This window comes from Protopterus annectens, chromosome 2.part0 (assembly GCF_019279795.1).
Source record: "Protopterus annectens isolate FY-2018-M chromosome 2.part0, PAN1.0, whole genome shotgun sequence".
NCBI lineage: Eukaryota > Metazoa > Chordata > Ceratodontiformes > Protopteridae > Protopterus > Protopterus annectens.
The window spans coordinates 1,684,515,243-1,684,535,288 of record NC_056728.1 but is presented as its reverse complement, the minus strand read 5'-3'; the positions used below and the strand labels follow the sequence as shown (position 1 = coordinate 1,684,535,288).

General features: G+C 42.9%; 1 protein-coding gene across 2 annotated transcripts in view; it reads left to right on the top strand.

The window, feature by feature from the left end:
• Nucleotides 1–20,046, top strand: part of RPL7L1 (ribosomal protein L7 like 1) — a 613,595-nt gene that overhangs the window by 573,674 nt on the left and 19,875 nt on the right. For both annotated transcript variants that reach the window (XM_044061740.1, XM_044061738.1), the window contains one exon: nt 701–919. In XM_044061740.1, the coding sequence (XP_043917675.1) occupies nt 701–909 (209 nt within the window). In that variant the 3' untranslated portion in view covers nt 910–919. The remainder of the gene's footprint in view (nt 1–700; nt 920–20,046) is intronic.

Genomic DNA, 20,046 nt, shown 5'->3' with positions numbered 1-20,046 from the left:
GGACAATTCACTTGGCTGGTTAGTAAAAGCTAATTAACATATACAAGTATTCACCTTATCATTAGAGTTTTGAGAGGGCTTTTAGCAGAGGCTGGGGGGGGGGGGGGGTTGGCTGTTCCTACTTGTCATCCAATATGTGCCTTAGCCTTATAGTTGGAATTTCTGAAGTAAGCAAGAAGTTTTTAAATTTATAGCCTTGTAATTGCTATCTTGCAAGTGTAAAATTCAGAGTCAGGACTGTGTACATGAACTCGAGCTTGGCCATGTGACTGTCACATGGGAGCCAGTAGATCAGGCCATCATGAGCAGGAAAACATAAATTGTAAGAAGTGCTACATGAGAGATTACTAGAAGGAGGTACCCAACTAGGGCACCATTTGTAGAGGGCTTTGTTTAAAAATCATTTATGTAGGTCATTTTTGATGATTGTTGGAGAGTTATTGGGCTACCTGGAGATTTTTCCAGAGGAGGTGCCTTAACTGTTGCAATGAATAAGGATCACAGTTTGATACATTTTTTCAGTATGCTGTTTTGCAAGTGCATTGCGTAGTGGAGTGGCTGCCATGATGGTTAAGGTAAATATAAAATAGTATCCAGACTTTATAATGTGCATATCCTGATGAAATATTAAAAAGTGAGTTTATGTTGCAAGTCTCAAGTAAAACCTGTTATTGTCTAAGCTTGTTTTATTTATTTTTAGGAAAATTTGGGATTATCTGTTTAGAAGATCTGATCCATGAAATCTCTTCAGTTGGGAAGCATTTCACTGAAGCAAGTAACTTCCTTTGGCCATTTAAATTGTCAGTAGCTCGGCATGCCGCCAGGAACAAGCAGGGTTTCCTCAAAGAAATGGGTAAAGGAGGATTCCGAGGCGAGGACATCAATAAACTTATCCGGCTTCTCAACTGAAAAAAACAAGGTATGGGACTGTAGTAAAGTAATGTCGTTATAGAAAGAATCGTCTGTTTTTTAAGATAAATTTTTGTTGCTAATCATTGATCACTGCAGTAGCCTTAGTTGTATGGGTTATATCCTGCTAAGGATATTACAGCTGGCCAGTTTTCAAAGTTTAGGGGCACCTTTCACACACCCATACTGTTACCAGCTTGAGCAGAGATGAAGAAAAAGAATGGTTTGTACACCAAGCTTTTCAGAGCTTTCCTGCAACCAAAAAAGTGCTCCTCTTGCAGGCTTTCAAGGGTTGAAGGTCTGCTGATGCTCTTTCATTACTAGGCAGACAAGTTTCCTTCAGGAAAAATAAAAAAAAAAAACTTCCACTTCTTACTTTGACAGAAGGTTAACTTTTGGTAAAATATTGTTTTTAAGCAATGAAAAACTATTTAGAGTAATATGTGACTTGGTCTCTCTTTACTTTGAACATTACTTTTTACTTTTGAGGAAAAAGTTGGTAAAACAAAGTTAAAACTTGTTTTCCTATGTAAAACTTGTGTTGATTTACTTTGGGGCCTGGGGTAAGTGTTTTGAAATGCTTTTCATGATTTTTTGGTTAAAAAAAATGACATTTTTAATACCTACCTGTTTCACCAAGTACTACTGGCAGGCTTCCCCGAGACTCGTGGATCTTTTTCACATAAACAGTGGAACAATCTAAAGACCTTACGATCATCACACAAACTTCTTGTAAATATTTGTAAGTCAAGCAACAGGGCTGGGGACTCTCTTTTCTCTAATACTGTTGGAAAATCCTGGAACCTTCTTCCTAATGAACTTTCCTCTCTTCCCTCTATATCACTCTTTAAAACCAAATTGAAACTTTTCCTCAGAACACACTGGTTGTGCCCCTGTACTAAACCTGACTGATCAACTAGCTCGTCTTACTTGGTTCAACCTACCCTCCTCTTCTCAGTAATCAAGTTCCTTTTCTTAATAACAACTTACCTTGTCCTTCTATACTATTACTTACATCTTCAGAATCTCATTAAGGAGACTACTTTTACTAATATATTGTATAATTTCAGCTCCTACTTTTTCTTTATGACTACTTGTATACTAATATATTGTATAATTCAGCTGACATCTTTTTCTTTATGATGTATTGCAACTACATTTTGTATTGTACTAATTGTATCTGTGTATTTTGCACTGTTATGAACAAATGACCTCTTTTATTATTCTCTGTACTGCACATGCAGTGTTCATTGTATACATTCATTTTTGTATATGTGATTTTGTTTATCTCCCCGGGCCTCTACTGAAAATGGACATATATCCAGTTAGACTAGCCCGGTCAACAAATGTAAAATAAAAATAAAATAAAAAATCTACTGGTTCCTTAGCTCTTGCTTCTTCCAGCCACAATAAAAGAAAATTTCCAAGCAGCTTTTGTCCCTTCAGTGAGCTACTAAATTGCCTCAGCCACAGATTGGGTGAATCTGTTGTGGCCATTTCTTGATCTTTAGACCATTTATTGATGTTCTTCGTGTTTCACTGTTGCAACCATTACATTTGGGTAATCTGCTGGCAGGGTTGCCCTCAGTCGGCCTGAATTCCAAAGTCTTGGGTCCTGCTTCGGTTGCTGTCTCCTCTTCCATGACGTCAGGTCATCAGGGGTATAAAACATGCAGCTGACGCCATTTTCTTTAGTCTTTCTTGCCGCACGGTGCCCGAAGCAGAAGCATTTCACAAGTACTGGTCGGCAGACTACTGAAATATTCGAGTCCGAGTTTCAGAACCGAAGTCTTCATTAAAGCTAAGTACCCCGTTGGGGAAACTTTTTTCTTGCTCCATACTGATGTCAGAAAAAGTTAATAATTGTATTACTTTGAGAAGCAAGTACCTCATAAGGATTTCCATTTATACTGTATTCCTTGCCTAGGCCCTGATCACAGCATGCCTGGCTCTCAGTTTTGTGCTAGATTTAACCAACGCACTATTAAGTGTCTGTATATTTTTGCCTCAAAATATTTTGGAAACAGATTTAACTACCCAGAAATGTCGTCGGATAGCAATCCGACTACCGGAGTACATAAAAACCGCAAAGAAAACGACAGAGAAAGATAGTCGAGATCCAAAACCGACGACAAAGCTTCTCCTAAGCTAGTCGCCGGTTCGCCGGTACTCAGTGAGGTGCTTTCGCCGGCATGCTGCGAGATACTCAAAGTGTTGGACCGACGGATGTATCTCCCTCGGATGGTTCCGGAGCTGCTGAGCAGGCACTGGCTTCTGAGAGTGTATTCAGGTCTCAACATTTGTATATCAAACCGACGACAGCTGCAAAACCAAAGACAAAAGCAGCTTCTAAAACTAAAAAACTGATACATGAGCCATGTGCACAGGCCTCTATGTCTAAAAAACAGATTATCAAAGTGGCCGAAGATCTTATTACCTTGATCAGGGGTAACCATCCCCCTCTAGATAAGAGGCCTAGGCAAGACACTAACTATGAATCTTCAGATCAGGTTTCTATTTCTTCTGATCAGGAATTATCTATACCTCCCTATGAGGATTCGGATGCAGAGGAGTCTATACCATCTGCATCACCTCCTGAGGATTATTCATTTGGAGAAACCTTGCATACTTTGAGAGAGCATTTTCACTGGGAGAGTCAAGATTTCTCAGAATCAAAAAAGAGGCTCAGGGATTTCCTTCTTCTCCCTCAGCACAGGCCTTTAGCCATTCCCCCTGTTTTAGACATTGTGGATGATGTGTTTTCGGAGTCAAGCTTGACCCCTGACTCCTTGCCTCTGGCTCCCAGCAAGCCTGACAGATTTTACAGGGTCCCTGGCTCATATAAATTTTTGTTTAAAAACCCGGCTGTTGATCCTGAAACTATTTCACAGGGTCCAAAGGGAGTTAAGGCCTCAACAGCAAAAAATCCTACCCCCTCTGACAGAGATTCAAGGGCACTGGATAGACAGGGAAAAAAGGTTTATACATCTGTTACCTTGGCAATTAGGGCCTTAAACTGTCAATTTCATATGCTCAAGTATCAACAACATGTCATGGGATTGCTGAAACAGAAAATGATGTTGATTTCTGAATGTGCAGAAAATAAAGAATTGCAGGAATTATTGCATGCTGTTGAACAGGTTGGAAAGCATACTTTGCAATGTGGTTTTGATTCCTTAGAGGCCTCCTGCATGACTGCAGTTACTGGATCTGTGATTAGAAGACATGCCTGGTTAAAGGAACAAAATTTGCCTGATCATGTTAAAGCGAAATTGCTAGATGCACCTTTACAGCATGATACTCTGTTTGGTATTAAGGCAGAACAGGTTTTAAAGAAAATGGACGACAAAGCTAAGTCTATGCAAACTATAAAAGACTTCTTACAAGTGCAGCCACCAAGATTCAGTAGACACTGGCCTACAAAAAATTGGTCCTTTCCTGTGTCAGACAGAGCTCAAAGGGGCAAATCCAGACGCCCTAAGGGTTTCAGATACCAGGCGCAAGATTCATACAGGTCAAGGCAATGGGGCGCTTCTACCTCCAAATCTGGAGGAGATAAAGCGCAAACCTACAGAAAACAGTCCCAATGACTTCCCTCTGCCTGCACCAAGCACTTATCTTTTGGCAGCACCCTTAGGGGGAAAATTAGCACTTTTTGCTCAAAATTGGCAGTTAATAACCCAGGACAAGTGGGTGCTAAACATAGTATCACAGGGATACAGGTTCCATTTCCATACTCTGCCAATGGCAAACGGTTGGCCAGATCTGCCAAAAAATCAATGGGCAGAGGCACAGAAACAGGTTACGTCCCTCATGGATATGGGGGCCATTCAGCCAGTACCAGAACAGGAAAAAGGATAAGGTTTTTACTCGACTGTTCTTGGTACCCAAAAAAGACAAAGCTTGGTGGCCAGTACTGGATTTATCGATTTTGAACACATACCTGGACATTCCAAAATTCAAAATGCTGACTTTGCAGCAGCTTCTGCCCATGCTGGGCAAGAATGCTTGGCTGGTGACATTAGACCTAAAAGAAGTATACCTGCATGTCCCAATAAGACAGTCGTGCAGAAGATACCTCAGATTCAAGGCTGGCTTAATGCATTACCAATTCTCTGCACTGCCCTTTGGCTTATCTACTGTGCCCAGGGTCTTTACAAAGTGCCTGGCACCACTAATTGCATTTTGCAGACAAAGAAGTATTCAAATATATCCTTACTTGGACGACTGTCTCATTCAAGCAGAGAACAAGGACATTCTTCTTCAACACATGGCATTTGTGAAAAGGCTTCTAACATGCCTAGGGTGCACAATAAACAAAAAGAAATCACAACTGGGTACCCTCTCATAAGATAACATTCCTGGGTGCAAGCTTGAATACAACTGCCCAGATGACTTACCTCATGCCAGACAAGCAAAGGCAATTGACTACTTACTTCAAACTGATGGCAACAAAAGCCCAGTTATCTGCAAGACAAATTTTGCAGGCTTTGGGCTTACATGGCATCCTGCATCCTACTGATTCCATATGCAAGACTGCATATGAGGAAACTTCAGTGGTACCTAAAAAGTTTATGGAGTCAACATTGTCACAGTCTGGAAACAATGATTCCTCTCATTCCCTGCCTACAACAGGAGTTTCTGTGGTGGGCAAAGGCATGTCACCAAAACATGGGACTGATCTTCACTCTACCCCCTGCCAGCCAAACCTTAACAACAGACGCATCAGATTATGCTTGGGGGGGCGGGAAGATGCATTCAGGGCATATGAACCCCAAAACAAATGCATTTACAGATCAACCAGAAAGAGATGCTAGCTGTTCAAAATGCCCTAACAGCCTTCAAGGACTTACTTTATCCAGGACAATTACTGATAAAGACGGACAACACAATAGTCATGTGGTACATAAGCAAGGGGGCACACACTCATACCCCCTCTGCAGATTAGCCATGACACTGTGGGACACAGCTTTGACTTACCAGATACATCTTCAAGCTCAATTCCTGCCAGGAAAGCAAAATACTCTGACAGATGATTTAAGCAGAAATCATATGGATCCCTACTAATGGAAACTAGATCCACAAGTCTTCAGCATGATAACAAAGAAATGGGGGAGCCCAGACATAGATCTATTTGCCTCTCCTCAAAATTATCACAGACAAGCATGGAAAGTGGACGTCCTATCCTTCAGTTGGAAAAACCTATCAGTGTACGCTTTTCCTCCTCTGCCTCTTCTTCCCAAGGTCCTCCTAAAAGTCAGACAAGAGAAACCAAAGATAATACTAATTGCCCCGGACTGGCCCCGCCAATACTGGTACTCAATCCTAAGGAACTTGTCTCAATACCCAGTTTGGACCTTACCTCAAAGACCTCGACTACTGTCCCAGCAAAACAATCAGATCCTGCACAATTAATTCCAGACACTGAACCTGGCAGCATGGCTGATCATGGAGTTATACAAGCAACACCTCTCAGTAAAGCTGTGATGGATGTCATTTTGGAAGCCAGAAGGCCTAGTACTAGAAAATCTTATGCTGATAAATGGAAGAGATTCTGTGCTTGAAATCAAGCACAAGGAACTGATACAGCAGAACCAAATATTCCTCAGATATTACAATACTTAACTGAGATGCTTGACAAAGGCCTATCTTTTTCATCAATTAAATTTCATGCCTCTGCCATTTCAGCTCATTAGAATACAGAGCCACCAATCTTTTCTCATCCTTTACTGAAGCAGTATCTCAGAGGAGCCAAAAATTTAAGACCTCCTAGAAGATCACCAATACCTGCATGGGACCTCAATTATGTGTTGGAAAAGCTCACCCTGCCTCCATTTGAACCAGCTGCTACCGCTGATATAAAGTTCTTATCATGGAAAACAGCTCTGCTACTAGCAATTACTTCAGCAAGAAGAGTTTCAGAGCTACAGGCCCTCATGGCTGTAGAACCTTTTTATCATATTTTACCCAGACAGGGTGTTTCTGAGGACAAATCGTACATTTATGCCTAAGGTGGTTTCCAGTGTGGCTCTTAACCAGACTATTCATCTGCCAATCTTTTACCCAAATCCGCAGAATAAGGGGGAGAGAATTCTGCATTCCTTGGATGTGCACAGACAGCTAAGATTCTACTTGAGTAGGACTAAAGCTCTAAGAAAAACTGAGCAATTACTAGTGGCATATGCTGCAGGATCAGAAGGAAAGGCTATTTCAAAGCAGACTATTTCAAAGTGGATAATCCACTGCATTTGTTTCTGCTACTTACACCATGGTAAACCTGTGCCCAAGGGAATTAGGTCTCATTCCACCAGAGCTGCAGCTACTTCAGCAGCCTTTCTCAGAGGAGTACCAACCAAAGACATTCTAGAGGCTGCTACTTGGAGTTCTGTTCACACCTTTACAAAGAATTATCATTTGCCTCTCTACTCTAAGCCCAGGGCAGGCTTTGCCACTGCAGTTCTGCAGGGCCTTATAGCCACACCTAATGTTGTTTAGTTCCAGCCACCCAACCATAGCTTTGGGATTTTACCCAAATGTAATGACTGCAACAGTGAAACACGAAGAACACAGTACAGTTGTGTACACTTACCGTAAATGTAGATATTCGAGTGTTTTCACTGTTACAATCCAGGTTACCCTCCCACCATCCCCCTTTCACTCTGGAGTTTATCTTTCCTTCTCTATCCTCTACAACCTATGTGGTGTATTTGCTTGTAGATGAAGGTAAAGTTTATATTGATGCATGTATTTATATATACATATTTTTGCTACCTTTTTGGGGGCACCTGACATCTGGAGCAAGAAAAACTAAAGAAAATGGCATCGGCTGCATGTTTTATACCCCTGACGACCTGATGTCATGGAAGAGGAGACAGCAACCGACGCAGGACCCAAGACTTTGGAATTCAGGCCAACTGAGGGCAACCTGCCAGCAGATTACCCAAATGTAATTACTGCAACAGTGAATACACTCAAACATGTACATTTATGGTAAGTGTACACAACTGTACTTTTTCCTCATCTCCCTCTGCAGTTTATCTCCCTGCTCATTTCCATGATTTCATCTTTTATATCTCTCTTATCAATTTTAAGTTGCATTGTCTGCCTAAATTATAACTAATCTCAAAAACATCCAGTTTGATCTTTTCCATGCAGCCATCATGCTATATATATAAATTAACTGTTATTGTATTTTATTTTTCTGTTAAATAAATAGCCAGTTTATGCTAATTTCTGTCTTTTTTGTTTTAAAATGCTATCTTCATGTAAAAAATGTTTAAAGTCATGTAAATACACTCATGAATAGATATTTTAATGTGGAGTTATAAATGCAGGCTGCGTAATTTAATGTGGAGGTTTTCTTCCTGGGCCTCCTCCGAAAATGGGTTTTACCCAGTCAAACTTGTCTCTGTCAACAAAGAGAAATAAATTAATAGTTCCTGCAACCACCATGGACTGGGGTTAAACACGTTCTTTGCGGCTGTTGAAGTGGCCCTGGAGGGCAAGAGAGAACTTCTTGGTCTTAGAATAAGGAACAATGGAGTATATCTCTACATAGTCAGACTGGGATGCCTATGCCCCCTAGGAGTTTGTCCTGTCAAAAGTAGGTCTGCTAATTTAGAAGTTCCAGTCAAAAAGTTAGTTTATCTTTGCATCTCTTAGTTACTTTGGACAGGAGTGAGTGAAAGCAGAATTCTCCAATGTGTGAGCATGTTAAACATTGAACAGAACAGTGATTGTGAGAGAGAGACTTGAGACTGTGTCCACGGATATTTCCTTGAGAGAATTTTCTTTTCCTGAAACCATAGCCAGATTAAATCAGTTGTTTCAGTGGGAACATAATCTTCCATTGTCATTAAAGAAATATGATTTATTGCAACTGGAATTTCTTGACCCTACTGCAGCGGGTAGCCTGCCAGTAGGATAACCCCAAGTGTAATGACTGCAACAGTGAATACACTCCAACATCTACATTTATGGTAGGTACACAACTGTACTTTCCTCCTGTTCTTCCAGCTTTGGAGAATATATTTATTATAGCCTGCAACTTGCCAGATAGCTGGTCTGCTGCCTTAAAAAGAAGCAGATAAATTGTATTAAGTTCCTTGGTCTTGTACATTTTTATTTTCTAATCCTAGATCAGGTCCAGCAGTTATTTCCTTGGTAAGTCCAGCTGCTACTAAGCATCTGGTGAATATTAATCCATCCACCTCTAACAAGGATGGGAAAGCTTTTGAAAGATTTTTTTTGGGGGAGGGTGTATTCTCCTGCAGTACTTAATTTTAGAATTCATAATTATCAAACCTGTCTATTAAAGTTTATGCTTGCTGCTTTCGAGAATGAGGAACATCATGGCTTCTTTTTTCTCACATGAGGAAAAATCATGTTTGTGTAATCTTATTGCTTCTTTGTCTCAGGTGAATAAACATTCTTAGAAGTGTGCTCATGATTCGGCCTATGCCATTCCACAGTTGTTGCTACTGGAACTGTTATTGGAAAGCTTGCATGGTTGTATGCTTAAAACCTTCCTGAAGATGTAAATGCTGAAATTTTGAATTTTGCCTTGCAGATGATTTATTAGGACCTTTTGCTGCCGAGGTCCTTAAAAAGTGTCATGAGAGAGGGAAAACTGATTTGAGGAGTTTCTCAGATATTCAGCCACCCTTCTACAAATTTATCAGGGGATCTGATGTCAGTTTTAATTTTTTTTCCTCCACCAGTAGATGTTCTTCATGTTTCACTGTTGCAGTCATCACACTTGGGTTATCCTGCCAGGGGTAGCCCTCAGTCGGCCCGAATACCAGAGGCTTACTATTTCTCCGTCGGTTGCTGTCTCTTCAGGATTGACATCAGGTTGTCAGTGATATAAAAACGGGCAGTCGACGCCATTACACCAATCATTCTTGCTGAAAGCTCGAAGCAGAAGCAGTTCGCACGAGTGCCGGTCAGCCGCTGCCTAAGTTTTTGTTTCCAAAATTGAAGTTGAAGTCTTCTAAAGCTAAGTACCCCATTGGGGATCCTTTTTTCTTGCTCTAACCGATGTCAGAAAAGTTAACAATTGTCTCACCTGTGGAAAGCAAATCCACACCAAGATTTCCATTCTTACTGCGTCACCTGTTTAGGCCCAGACCACTACGTACCTCACTGCCAGTTTTCTGCTTTGTTCAACGCCTGAACTATTTGTCGTTGGGCCCTTATTGTAGATAAATACTTTCGTTCTTGATGTTCGTATTCCGAAATGGCTTTGGTAAGCCATCCAACGACCGATCTTCCAAAAAAGTAAGGATAAAGACAGAGAGAGACTGCACAGGTCCAAAACTGCCGACAACACTTCCAATAAGCTAGTCGCCAGTTTGACGGTACTCAGTGAGGCACTTTCGCAACCCCTCATGCCCACTTTGATGGATTTGCTGGCCGCTACCGAGACCCGTTCGGAGTCCGGTATGCAGTGAGACTCTTTTTTGACTATGGAACCTGCGAATGTCTCTACCTTGGATGGGTCCGGAGCCGCTGTGAAGGCGCACCAGCTTCTGAGGAAGTTCTTCGCACTACCGATATTCGACACAAACCAACTTCTTTCGCTTCTTCAGTTCTTTCTAAAACTACCGAGTTTCTGAAGCCAAGAGTACGAGCTACACCTAAAAAACCAATGACCCTAACTCAAGCTCCTGCTTCCTTGCCACAATCACAGATGCTTAAAATGGCGAAAGACTTTATCATGCTGATTAGGGGAAACCAGCCTTCACTGGCTAAAACAAAATGAGACTTGTCTCCAGCAGCATTATCTGACCAAGAGTCCGACTCTGAGGTTTCTGATTATGAAGACATGCCCTTATCTGCCTATGAGGATTCAGATGCAGAGGAATCCATTGCATCCAGTGGTTGTGAAAAATTTTACATTGGTCAAACTAAGAGAATGATTAAGACCAGAATAATGGAGCATTTAAGGGACATAAGGGCAAATAAATTGGAGAGTCCCTTAGCTCAACATTTTTTTGAATTTCATGGGGGTAAATGTGACAGTTTAAAAGCTACTGTTTTAGAACAGATTTTTACTAATGAAATTAGTGATGGTATAATAAAAAATATGCTTTTAAAAAAGAAACGATTTTTATATTAAAATATGAGACTTTAATTCCTAAAGGTTTGAACACTGACTGTTGTTGGAAAAGTTTAATTTGAAGTATTGTCTTTTTAAGAATATATTAATTGCTGTACTTAATTGATTGTGTGATTGAATGATTAGGATAGCTGGTGTTATATAAACTATTTGTGTATATGATTTGTTACTCCTTGAAGGCTTATTGTAGCCGAGGCGCTAGAGAATAAAATGTGCTTATACTGGTACGTTGTGTCATTTTTGCGGTGGAGCAAACAGTTTTTTTGGAAGTTGTTGCTTAGTTGAATCCATTGCTTCTGCTTCTCCTCCAGAGGATTTTTCTTTTAGTGAAACCCTAAATACTTTGAGAGAGCATTTTCATTGGGAATGCCAAGATTATCCTCAGTCCAAAAAGAGACTCAGGGAATTTTTAGATTTACCACAGCACAGACCCTTAGCTATGTCTCCACTTCTGGATGTTGTGGATGATGTTTTTATAGGTTCATAGGTTCATACTAGGCTACCTGCCTAGGGCATTTATAAGCCTAGCCAGAGTGTGTTTGGCTTTCGCCACCCATTTTAAATTAATTTTGCTATGCCCTTTTTCGAGGTTAGTGTACTGTGCCTCTGTCTAACAGTGACACAGAAGTGATACACGGGGTAAACCTACGATCTCCCATCCACTCATCAAGATTCCTCTTGGAGAGACTCAATGAGGGACTCTGCCTAACCTGGACTGGGATTTTATTCCAGAGTGAAGGGAGCCTCTGGGTTATGAATCTGTCCCTCCAGCATGTCCTATTTATTTCAGTGTTGAGGTTCAAGTCTCTCGAGCGCGTAGCTTGATGGGATTTGGATTTTCTGAGGTGCAGCATGTCCATTAATTCCGGGTTGGACATGGCTTTATACGTCAGGCACAGATTGCCTCTGAGCAGGCAGTATGCCACTGAGTAGAGCTGGAGTTTCTTTAACCGGGCAGCATATGGCATCTGTTTGAGCCCTTTGATCCTCTTGGTGAGGTACTTTTGGGGTCTTTCCAGTTGCTGCAGGTGTCTGGTAAGGTACATCCCAAAAGGGGCATTGTACTCAATTATGGGCCTGATGAGGGATGAGTAAAGAGGCACGATGACCTCCCCTAATCTAGATGTTAATCCCCTCATGATTAGGTGGGCTATATAAAATGTTTTTCTAACCACTTTGGCCACGTGGTTGTCAAATGAGAGATTGCTATCAACTTGGGTCCCCAGGTCCCTAATTACTTATTCTGTACTTAATGGATTACCACCTATGTGGTAATTTGTGGGCACTTTGCTTTTGCCAAAGGGGATGACTATACACTTTTTGGCGTTTAGCTTGAGGCCATGGCTCTGGCACCAGTTGTCTGTTTCTGTGAGGCCCTTTTGGAGGATGCTTGTGTCGGTTGGAGAGTCGATTATGGCGCCCAGTTTGCAGTCATCTGCGAACTTGGTCAGCCACAGTCCTTCCGTGTTGGTCTGTACCTCCGAGAAATATATACCAAACAAGAGAGGTCCCAGGACTGAGCCTTGTGGGATGCCACTTGTAACTGGTTTGGAGTCTGACATGGCTCCAGCAATTCTAACCATATGGGTTCTGTCCTTGAGCCAGTTTGCAACCCATCTAGTGACATAGGGGTTTATATTTAAGCTGGTGAGCTTATCTATAATGCCCGAGTGGGGTATTGTATCGAAGGCTTTTGCGAGGTCCAGATAGGCTGTGTGGACCACCTTCCCTTCGTCAATGGCCTTGGTGACTGTTTCAAAGAAGTCAACCAGGTTTAAGAGGCAGGATCTGCCCTTAAAGCCGAACTGGGTAGGATCCAGTGTCTGTAGGTCCCCAATATCTTTATTTATGAGGTCCATGATGATCCTTTCCATAGCTTTGCAGACCAAGCTAGTCAGGCTTATGGGGCGATAGTTTCCAGGGTCCGTTGAGGCACCACCTTTGTGGAGAGGGACCACTGTTGCTGTACGCCACTCTTTGGGTACATATACTGTAGTAAGGCTGAGATTGAACAGTAGTTTTATGTTTGGGTTTAGCTCTTCTTGGAGTTCATGTAGGACGCAGCCTGGGACACCGTCTGGTCCCTTTGATGCTGTGTTTTTTGCTTTGGAGAGGGTGGCTCCGACCTGAGCATCTGAGATGTCAGGGGGGCAGCACTCTGCTGGGATAGATATTTGCCCTTTTGATGGGGAGGGGGGTGAGAAGTTTGTGCTGAACCTGTCAGCTAGGATGTTGGCAATGTCTGTAGGATCAGTGTATTTTTTGTCATTTTGGACTAATTCTGAGCATATCTGGGAATTCCCACCCAGGTTCCTAACATAACTAAAGAAAGCCTTGTGATTATCCTTAGTGTCCTGTGCAATTTTTTTCTCGAAGCTGGCCTTCGACGATTTTATGAGTGCCCTTAGTTTTTTGCTAATACTGATCAGAGATGCCTTCCCTTTTTGGGATTTTGCTGTATCATGTAGTAGCTTCCTCCTCCTATTGTATAGTTTGTTTATGGCTGGGGTCCACCAGACAGGTCGTCTGCCTTTGGAGGATTGGGTCTTGGTTTTATTTGGGATTGCATGATCCATGCATTCCTGAAGGTGTTCATAGAATGCATTTATAAAGGATTCTGCGGTCTGGGCCGTATTTTCCACAGGCCCGGGGGCTTTGAAGGATTCCACCTTGGTTTTGAGGAGTGTGAAATTTGCTGTAGAGAAGTTTTTCACTGTGGTTTTCTGGGCAGGGGGTGGGGTCGGGATGTGAATATCCAGTGAGATCAGTTTATGGTCTGATCTTACCAGTGAGGGATACACTTCTGGTCTGGAGCATAGAGTCCCCATGTTGGTGATGATCAGGTCCAGTATGTTTTCCCCTCTTGTGGGAGTGGTAACAAGTTGATGTTCTTCATCTCACATTGCTGCAGTCCTTACACTTGGGTAGTCCGCTGTCCTCGGTCGGCCCGAATATCAAAGTATTAGGCTGACGTCGGTCAAGGCGCATTAGACTGACATCAGGACGTCAGGGTACAAATGCGCATGACCGACGTCATATCCTCAGTCTTTTTTGCCGCATGGTCCGATGCAGAAGCAGCGTTGCAAGTGCCGTTCGGCGTTCTGAAATGTTTAGATTCCGGAGTTTCAGACCGAGTCAAAGTTGGCTAAGTACCCCGTTGGGGAATATTTTGGTTTTTTCTTGCCTCAGTGGTTTACCGGATGTCAGAAAAAGTGAATAACTGTATTTCTTGTGGGAAACAGATACCGCATAGGGATTATCATAATTTGTGTATTCCTTGTTTGGGACCTGAGCACGACGTTGTTGGGTGTCGCTTTTGTGCTAGGTTCAATAAACGCACTATTAAGCGAAGGTTAGATTGTGCCAGGTTAGTCTTTGGAAAGCGTTGCAATTACAATATGCCGTCGGATACTCCGACGCCCGCTTCTTCGAAGAAGTGCAAAGACAAAGCAGCTAAATCTAGGCTAGAAGAGTTGTCCGAACCGGACGCCGGTTCTTTAGAGGCGTCAGTGGAACCGGTGGTTCCACCGGAGGCTTCTCAGGAATCTCAGGGGGAAACCTTGATTTTGCAGGATGTGGCCTCTCAGGAGGCAGGTCAGGCTGAAGGGGCTTCTCAGGTTACTGTACTCCCCTCACTTCCTAGGGTGGTTAGGCCCTCTCCTTCTGTTTCTAAGGCTTCTCCCAGAGGCAGGCCAGGTTTAGCCTCAGTAGGGGTCACTCCTAGCTCTTCAGGTTCTGTGCCCAAGAAGCAAATGCTTAAAATGGCAGAAGATTTAATTACATTGATTAGAGGTTCTTTGCCCCCTCCTGATAAGAGGCCTAGGGTTGAACCAGAGTTGGGGAGTTTTGATCAAGCTTGGATGTGTCAGAGTCTTCGGCTGAAGACTTGCAGGAGTATTCTCCTTATTCTGATTCTGATGTGGATGATTCTACTCCTTCTGCTTCTCCTCCAGAGGATTTTTCATTTTCAGAGACCCTTCATTCTATGAGGGAGCATTTTAAGTGGGAAGGTCAGGACTTCTCTGATTCCAGGAAAAGGCTTAGGGAATTTTTGCTTTTGCCCCAGCATAGGCCTTTAGCTATACCACCTGTTCTGGATGTTGTGGAAGATGTGTTTGCAGAGGCTTCACTTAATCCTGATTCTTTGCCTCCTGCTCCTGTTAAACCGGACAGGTATTACAGGGTCCCTGAGGCTCATAAATTTCTTTATAAGAGTCCTAGGGCGGACCCAGAAACAGTTAGTCAGGGACCTAAGGGGGTTAAGGCCTCTGTGGTTAAAAATCCGGTCCCTCCAGATAAAGAGGCCAGAGCTTTGGATAGATGGGGAAAGAAAATTTATACTTCTTCTACCTTAGCTATGAGGGCTTTGAATTGCCAGTTTCATATGCTAAAATATCAAAATTATCTTCTTTCTCAATTGAAGTCTAAGGTAGATGCTCTGGCGGAAGGCATTGAGTGTAAAGAATTACAAGATTTGGTGCATGTCTCTGAACAGGTGGGCAAGCATTCTTTACAATGTGGTTTTGATGTTGTGCAGGCCTCGTCTAGGGTGGCTGCCACTGGGTCAGTTCTTCGCAGGCACGCCTGGCTGAGGGATCAGAATTTATCTGAACATGTTAAAGCAAGGATTTTGGATGCTCCTTTACAGTCTGATGTGTTGTTTGGTGCACCTGTGGAGTCAGTCTTGAAGAAAATGGAAGATAAGGCTAAGTCTATGCAGACTGTTAAAGATTTTTTGCAAGTTCAGCCTCCAAAATTTAGTAGGAATTGGCCTGCTAAGGGGTGGACGTACCCTTCTTATGATCAGTCTAGGGGTAGATCTAGACGTGGTAGAGGCAGAGCTCAGAGCTCCTTCAGGCCTAGAGCAGGGAGTTCTCCTGCACAATCTTCGGGTGAGGGCAGGGGCCAGTCCTTTCGTAAACAGGTCCAATGACCTACCTTTTCAGCTGCCAGATCCTTCTTGCCTGGCAGCACCTTTGGGAGGAAGGTTGGCACTCTTCAAGGAAAATTGGAGTCTGGTTACCCAAGACAGATGGGTACTGGATATCATACACCAAGGTTACAGGTTTTATTTCCATACCTTGCCTCCTTTCAAAGGCATGCCGGACGTTCCTCCTCAGCAAAGACTAGAGGCTCACAAACAAATTTCTCTGTTGCTTCAAATAGGAGCCATACAACCGGTCCCTCTGCCAGAAGTGGGCCTAGGATTTTATTCTCGCCTGTTCCTAGTACCAAAGAAGGGGAACACGTGGAGACCAATTTTAGATTTATCTATCCTCAACACTTATCTGGACATTCCCAAGTTCAAAATGTTGACTCTACAACAGCTTTTACCTCTACTGGGCAAAGATCACTGGATGGTGACTCTGGATCTCAAGGAAGCTTACCTTCATGTTCCTATCAGGCAATGTTGCAGGAAGTATCTGCGTTTCCGAGCTGGGACTTCTCATTATCAATTCTCTGCATTGCCCTTTAGCTTATCTACTGCGCCCAGAGTGTTCACGAAAGTTCTGGCTCCAGTGATAGCTTTCTTCAGGCTAAGAGGTATACAGATCTATCCTTATTTGGACAATTGCCTGATTCTGGCCAAAGAAAGGGACGAACTTCTTCATCATCTACAGTATGTGATAGCAGTGCTAAGATGCCTGGGGTATTCTGTGAACGAAATAAAGTCCAGTCTAGTACCCTCTCAGGACATGTGCTTTCTGGGCGTGAGACTGAATACAGCATCCCAGATGGCCTTTTTGACCCCGGACAAACAAAAGAATCTTTCTCTGTACTTCCGTCACTTGTCTCATCAGTCCAGGCTGACTGCAAGGACAGTCCTTCAAGCCTTGGGGTTCATGGCATCTTGTATTCTGGTGCTTCCCAATGCCAAACTGCATATGAGAAAGCTACAATGGTATCTCAAAAATGTATGGACACAGCACTGCCAAGATTTAGACACTGTCATTCAGATAATACCTTGCATTCAAAAGGAATTTTTGTGGTGGGCTCAGGAATGTCACCTAAACAAGGGACTCTCTGTGACCCGGCCAGAGGCGAGTCAGATTCTAACGACAGATGCCTCAGACATAGCTTGGGGAGCTCATCTAAATGGAAAATGGGTACAAGACACGTGGCCTGCCAGACTTCAACATTTACATATCAACTTGAAGGAGATGTTAGCAGTCCAATTTGCATTGATAGCTTTCAAGGATTTACTTCTTCCAGGGCAGGTGTTGATTCTAACAGACAACACAACTGTCATGTGGTACATCAACAAGCAAGGGGGGACACATTCTTACCCTCTATGCAGACAAGCAATGATTTTGTGGGAGACTGCTCTCAGTTTACAGCTAAATCTTCAGGCAAGGTTTCTGCCGGGAGCACAGAACTCCTTAGCAGATGTGTTAAGCAGACGAATTATGGATCCTCACGAGTGGAAATTGGATCCTCATGTATTTTAGCAATTGACAGTGTTATGGGGAACTCCAGACATAGATCTGTTCGCTTCTCCACTGAACCACCAGCTGCCAAAGTTTTGCACAAAAAGGTTTCATCCCACAGCTTGGAAAGTGGATGCTCTTTCATTCAATTGGAGCAAGCTTCATGTGTATGCCTTTCCACCTCTGCCTCTCCTCCCAAAGGTACTCCTAAAGGTCAGACAGGACAAGCCAAAGATGATTCTAATAGCTCCAGATTGGCCTCGACAGCACTGGTACCCATTACTTTGAAGTCTGGTACAGGAACCTCCATGGCCTTTGCCTTCGATTCCACATCTACTGTCTCAGGAGGACAGTCATTTACTCAATGTCAAACTCCACTCTCTTCACCTAACGGCCTGGCATATTCAGTTTTAAACCCTGGAGGGTTTCAGCTTCCACAGCAAGTTTTGAATGTTATTTTGGAGGCCAGACGGCCTAGTACAAGGAAAGTGTACGCAGATAAATGGAAGAGATTTTTATTTTGGAGTACAGCAAAGGAATTTGATGTTTCTAAACCTAATGTAAGTGTGGCCCTTCAATATCTTGCTGAGTTACTGGACAAAGGTTTGTCCTTCTCTTCTATTAAGGTTCATGCTGCAGCGATTTCTGCACATTATGACTGTGACCCACCTTTGTTTTCTCATCCTTTGTTTAAGCAGTTCCTTAGAGGGGCGAAGAATTTAAGACCCCCACGTAGAGCTCCTACTCCTGCTTGGGATCTCAATTTTGTGTTGGAGAAACTTACTCTACAACCTTTTGAGCCTGCAGCTACTGCTGAGTTGAAGTATTTATCTTGGAAGACTGCTTTTTTGTTGGCCATTACCTCTGCGAGAAGGGTTTCTGAATTGCAGGCCCTTATGGCAGTTGAGCCTTTCTTGATTTTCCATAAGGATAGGGTATCTTTACGTACTAATCCTTCCTTTATGCCTAAAGTGGTTTCTAGTGTGGCTTTAAACCAAACTATTCATTTACCCACTTTTTATGCAAACCCCCAAAACAAAGGGGAAAAGATTTTGCACACTTTGGATATACACAGGCAGTTGCGTTATTATCTGAGCAGAACTAAAGGGTTCAGGCAGTCTCAGCAGTTATTTGTTTCATTTGCTTTGGGTTCTCAGGGCAAGCCTGTGTCTAAACAAACTATTTCTAAGTGGATTGGGTTTTGTATTGCTTTCTGTTATTCCCATTATGGTAAGGAGATTCCAGCTGGGATTAGGCCTCATTCCACTAGGGCTACTGCCACTTCTACAGCTTTTTTAAGGGGGGTGGCAACTAAGGATATTTTGGAGGCAGCTACTTGGAGTTCAGTGCATACCTTCTCTAAACATTACCACCTTCCACTTTACTCTAAATCTAGGGCTGGTTTTGCCACTGCAATTTTACAGGGCATTTTAACAGCTACTCCTGCTTTATAGTTTTGCCATCCTCCCTTCTCTCTGCTTTGGGATTCTACCCAAGTGTAAGGACTGCAGCAATGTGAGATGAAGAACATAGTACAGTTTTGTACCTACCATAAATGTAGATGTTCGAAGATCTACATTGCTGCAGTCCAATTTACCCTCCCTCCTTCCCCTCTATAGTTAGAGGAGTTGTGTGGTTTAGGTTTTGACTACTGTACATATTGTATATAGTGTACATATGCTTAGTGCAAGGGTGGTTGGTTGTTTGTTGTGGTTGTTTTTTTTTTTGGTTTTGACCTTTCCTTTTAGGGTCTTCTGACATCTGGGGCAAGAAAAGACTGAGGATATGACGTCGGTCATGCGCATTTGTACCCTGACGTGCTGATGTCAGTCTAATGCGCCTTGACCGACGTCAGCCTAATACTTTGATATTCGGGCCGACCGAGGACAGCGGACTACCCAAGTGTAAGGACTGCAGCAATGTAGATCTTCGAACATCTACATTTATGGTAGGTACAAAACTGTACTTTCCATAGCATTTGAGTTTATGAATTCTAGGAACCTTTGGGCAAGGATGTTGGAGCTAGAGTAATGCTCCCAATCTATGTTTGGGTAGTTGAAGTCGCCCAATATAATGGTGTTCGGAGTGACCTTCATATTTTCCAGTGTTCTCAGGAAGGCCGAGTGGGGTTCCAGGGTTTGGGAGTGTGGTCTGTAGCAGGCTATAAACTGGAAGGCAGTTTTACCCACTGTCAGTTGCACATGGATAGTCTCTGATGCTTCGTGCTTTGCCACCAACCTGGAGGTGTGGGTATCTTTGATGAATATCGATACTCCCCCTCCTTTTGTGGTTTGCTCCAAGTTTTGGGGCCGAAAAGCATGGTATGAGGTATAACCTGGTAGTGCTGGGGTGCTCTCGGGAGTCCTGAACCAGGTTTCTGTTACTGCACAGATATCGATGTTCTCCATGCTAAGGAGAGTTTTGAGTGCGTGCATCTTGAGGTTTAGACTTCTGGCGTTGAGTAGCATTACTCTTAGTTTCTTATCCCTTGTGATACCTACGGAGGTGGGTTTATCTTTTGAGCCTTGCCTAAAAAAGGCACTATCGGGGTAGCAAGAGCCTTTGCCAATATCCGAAAGCCCAGGGGTG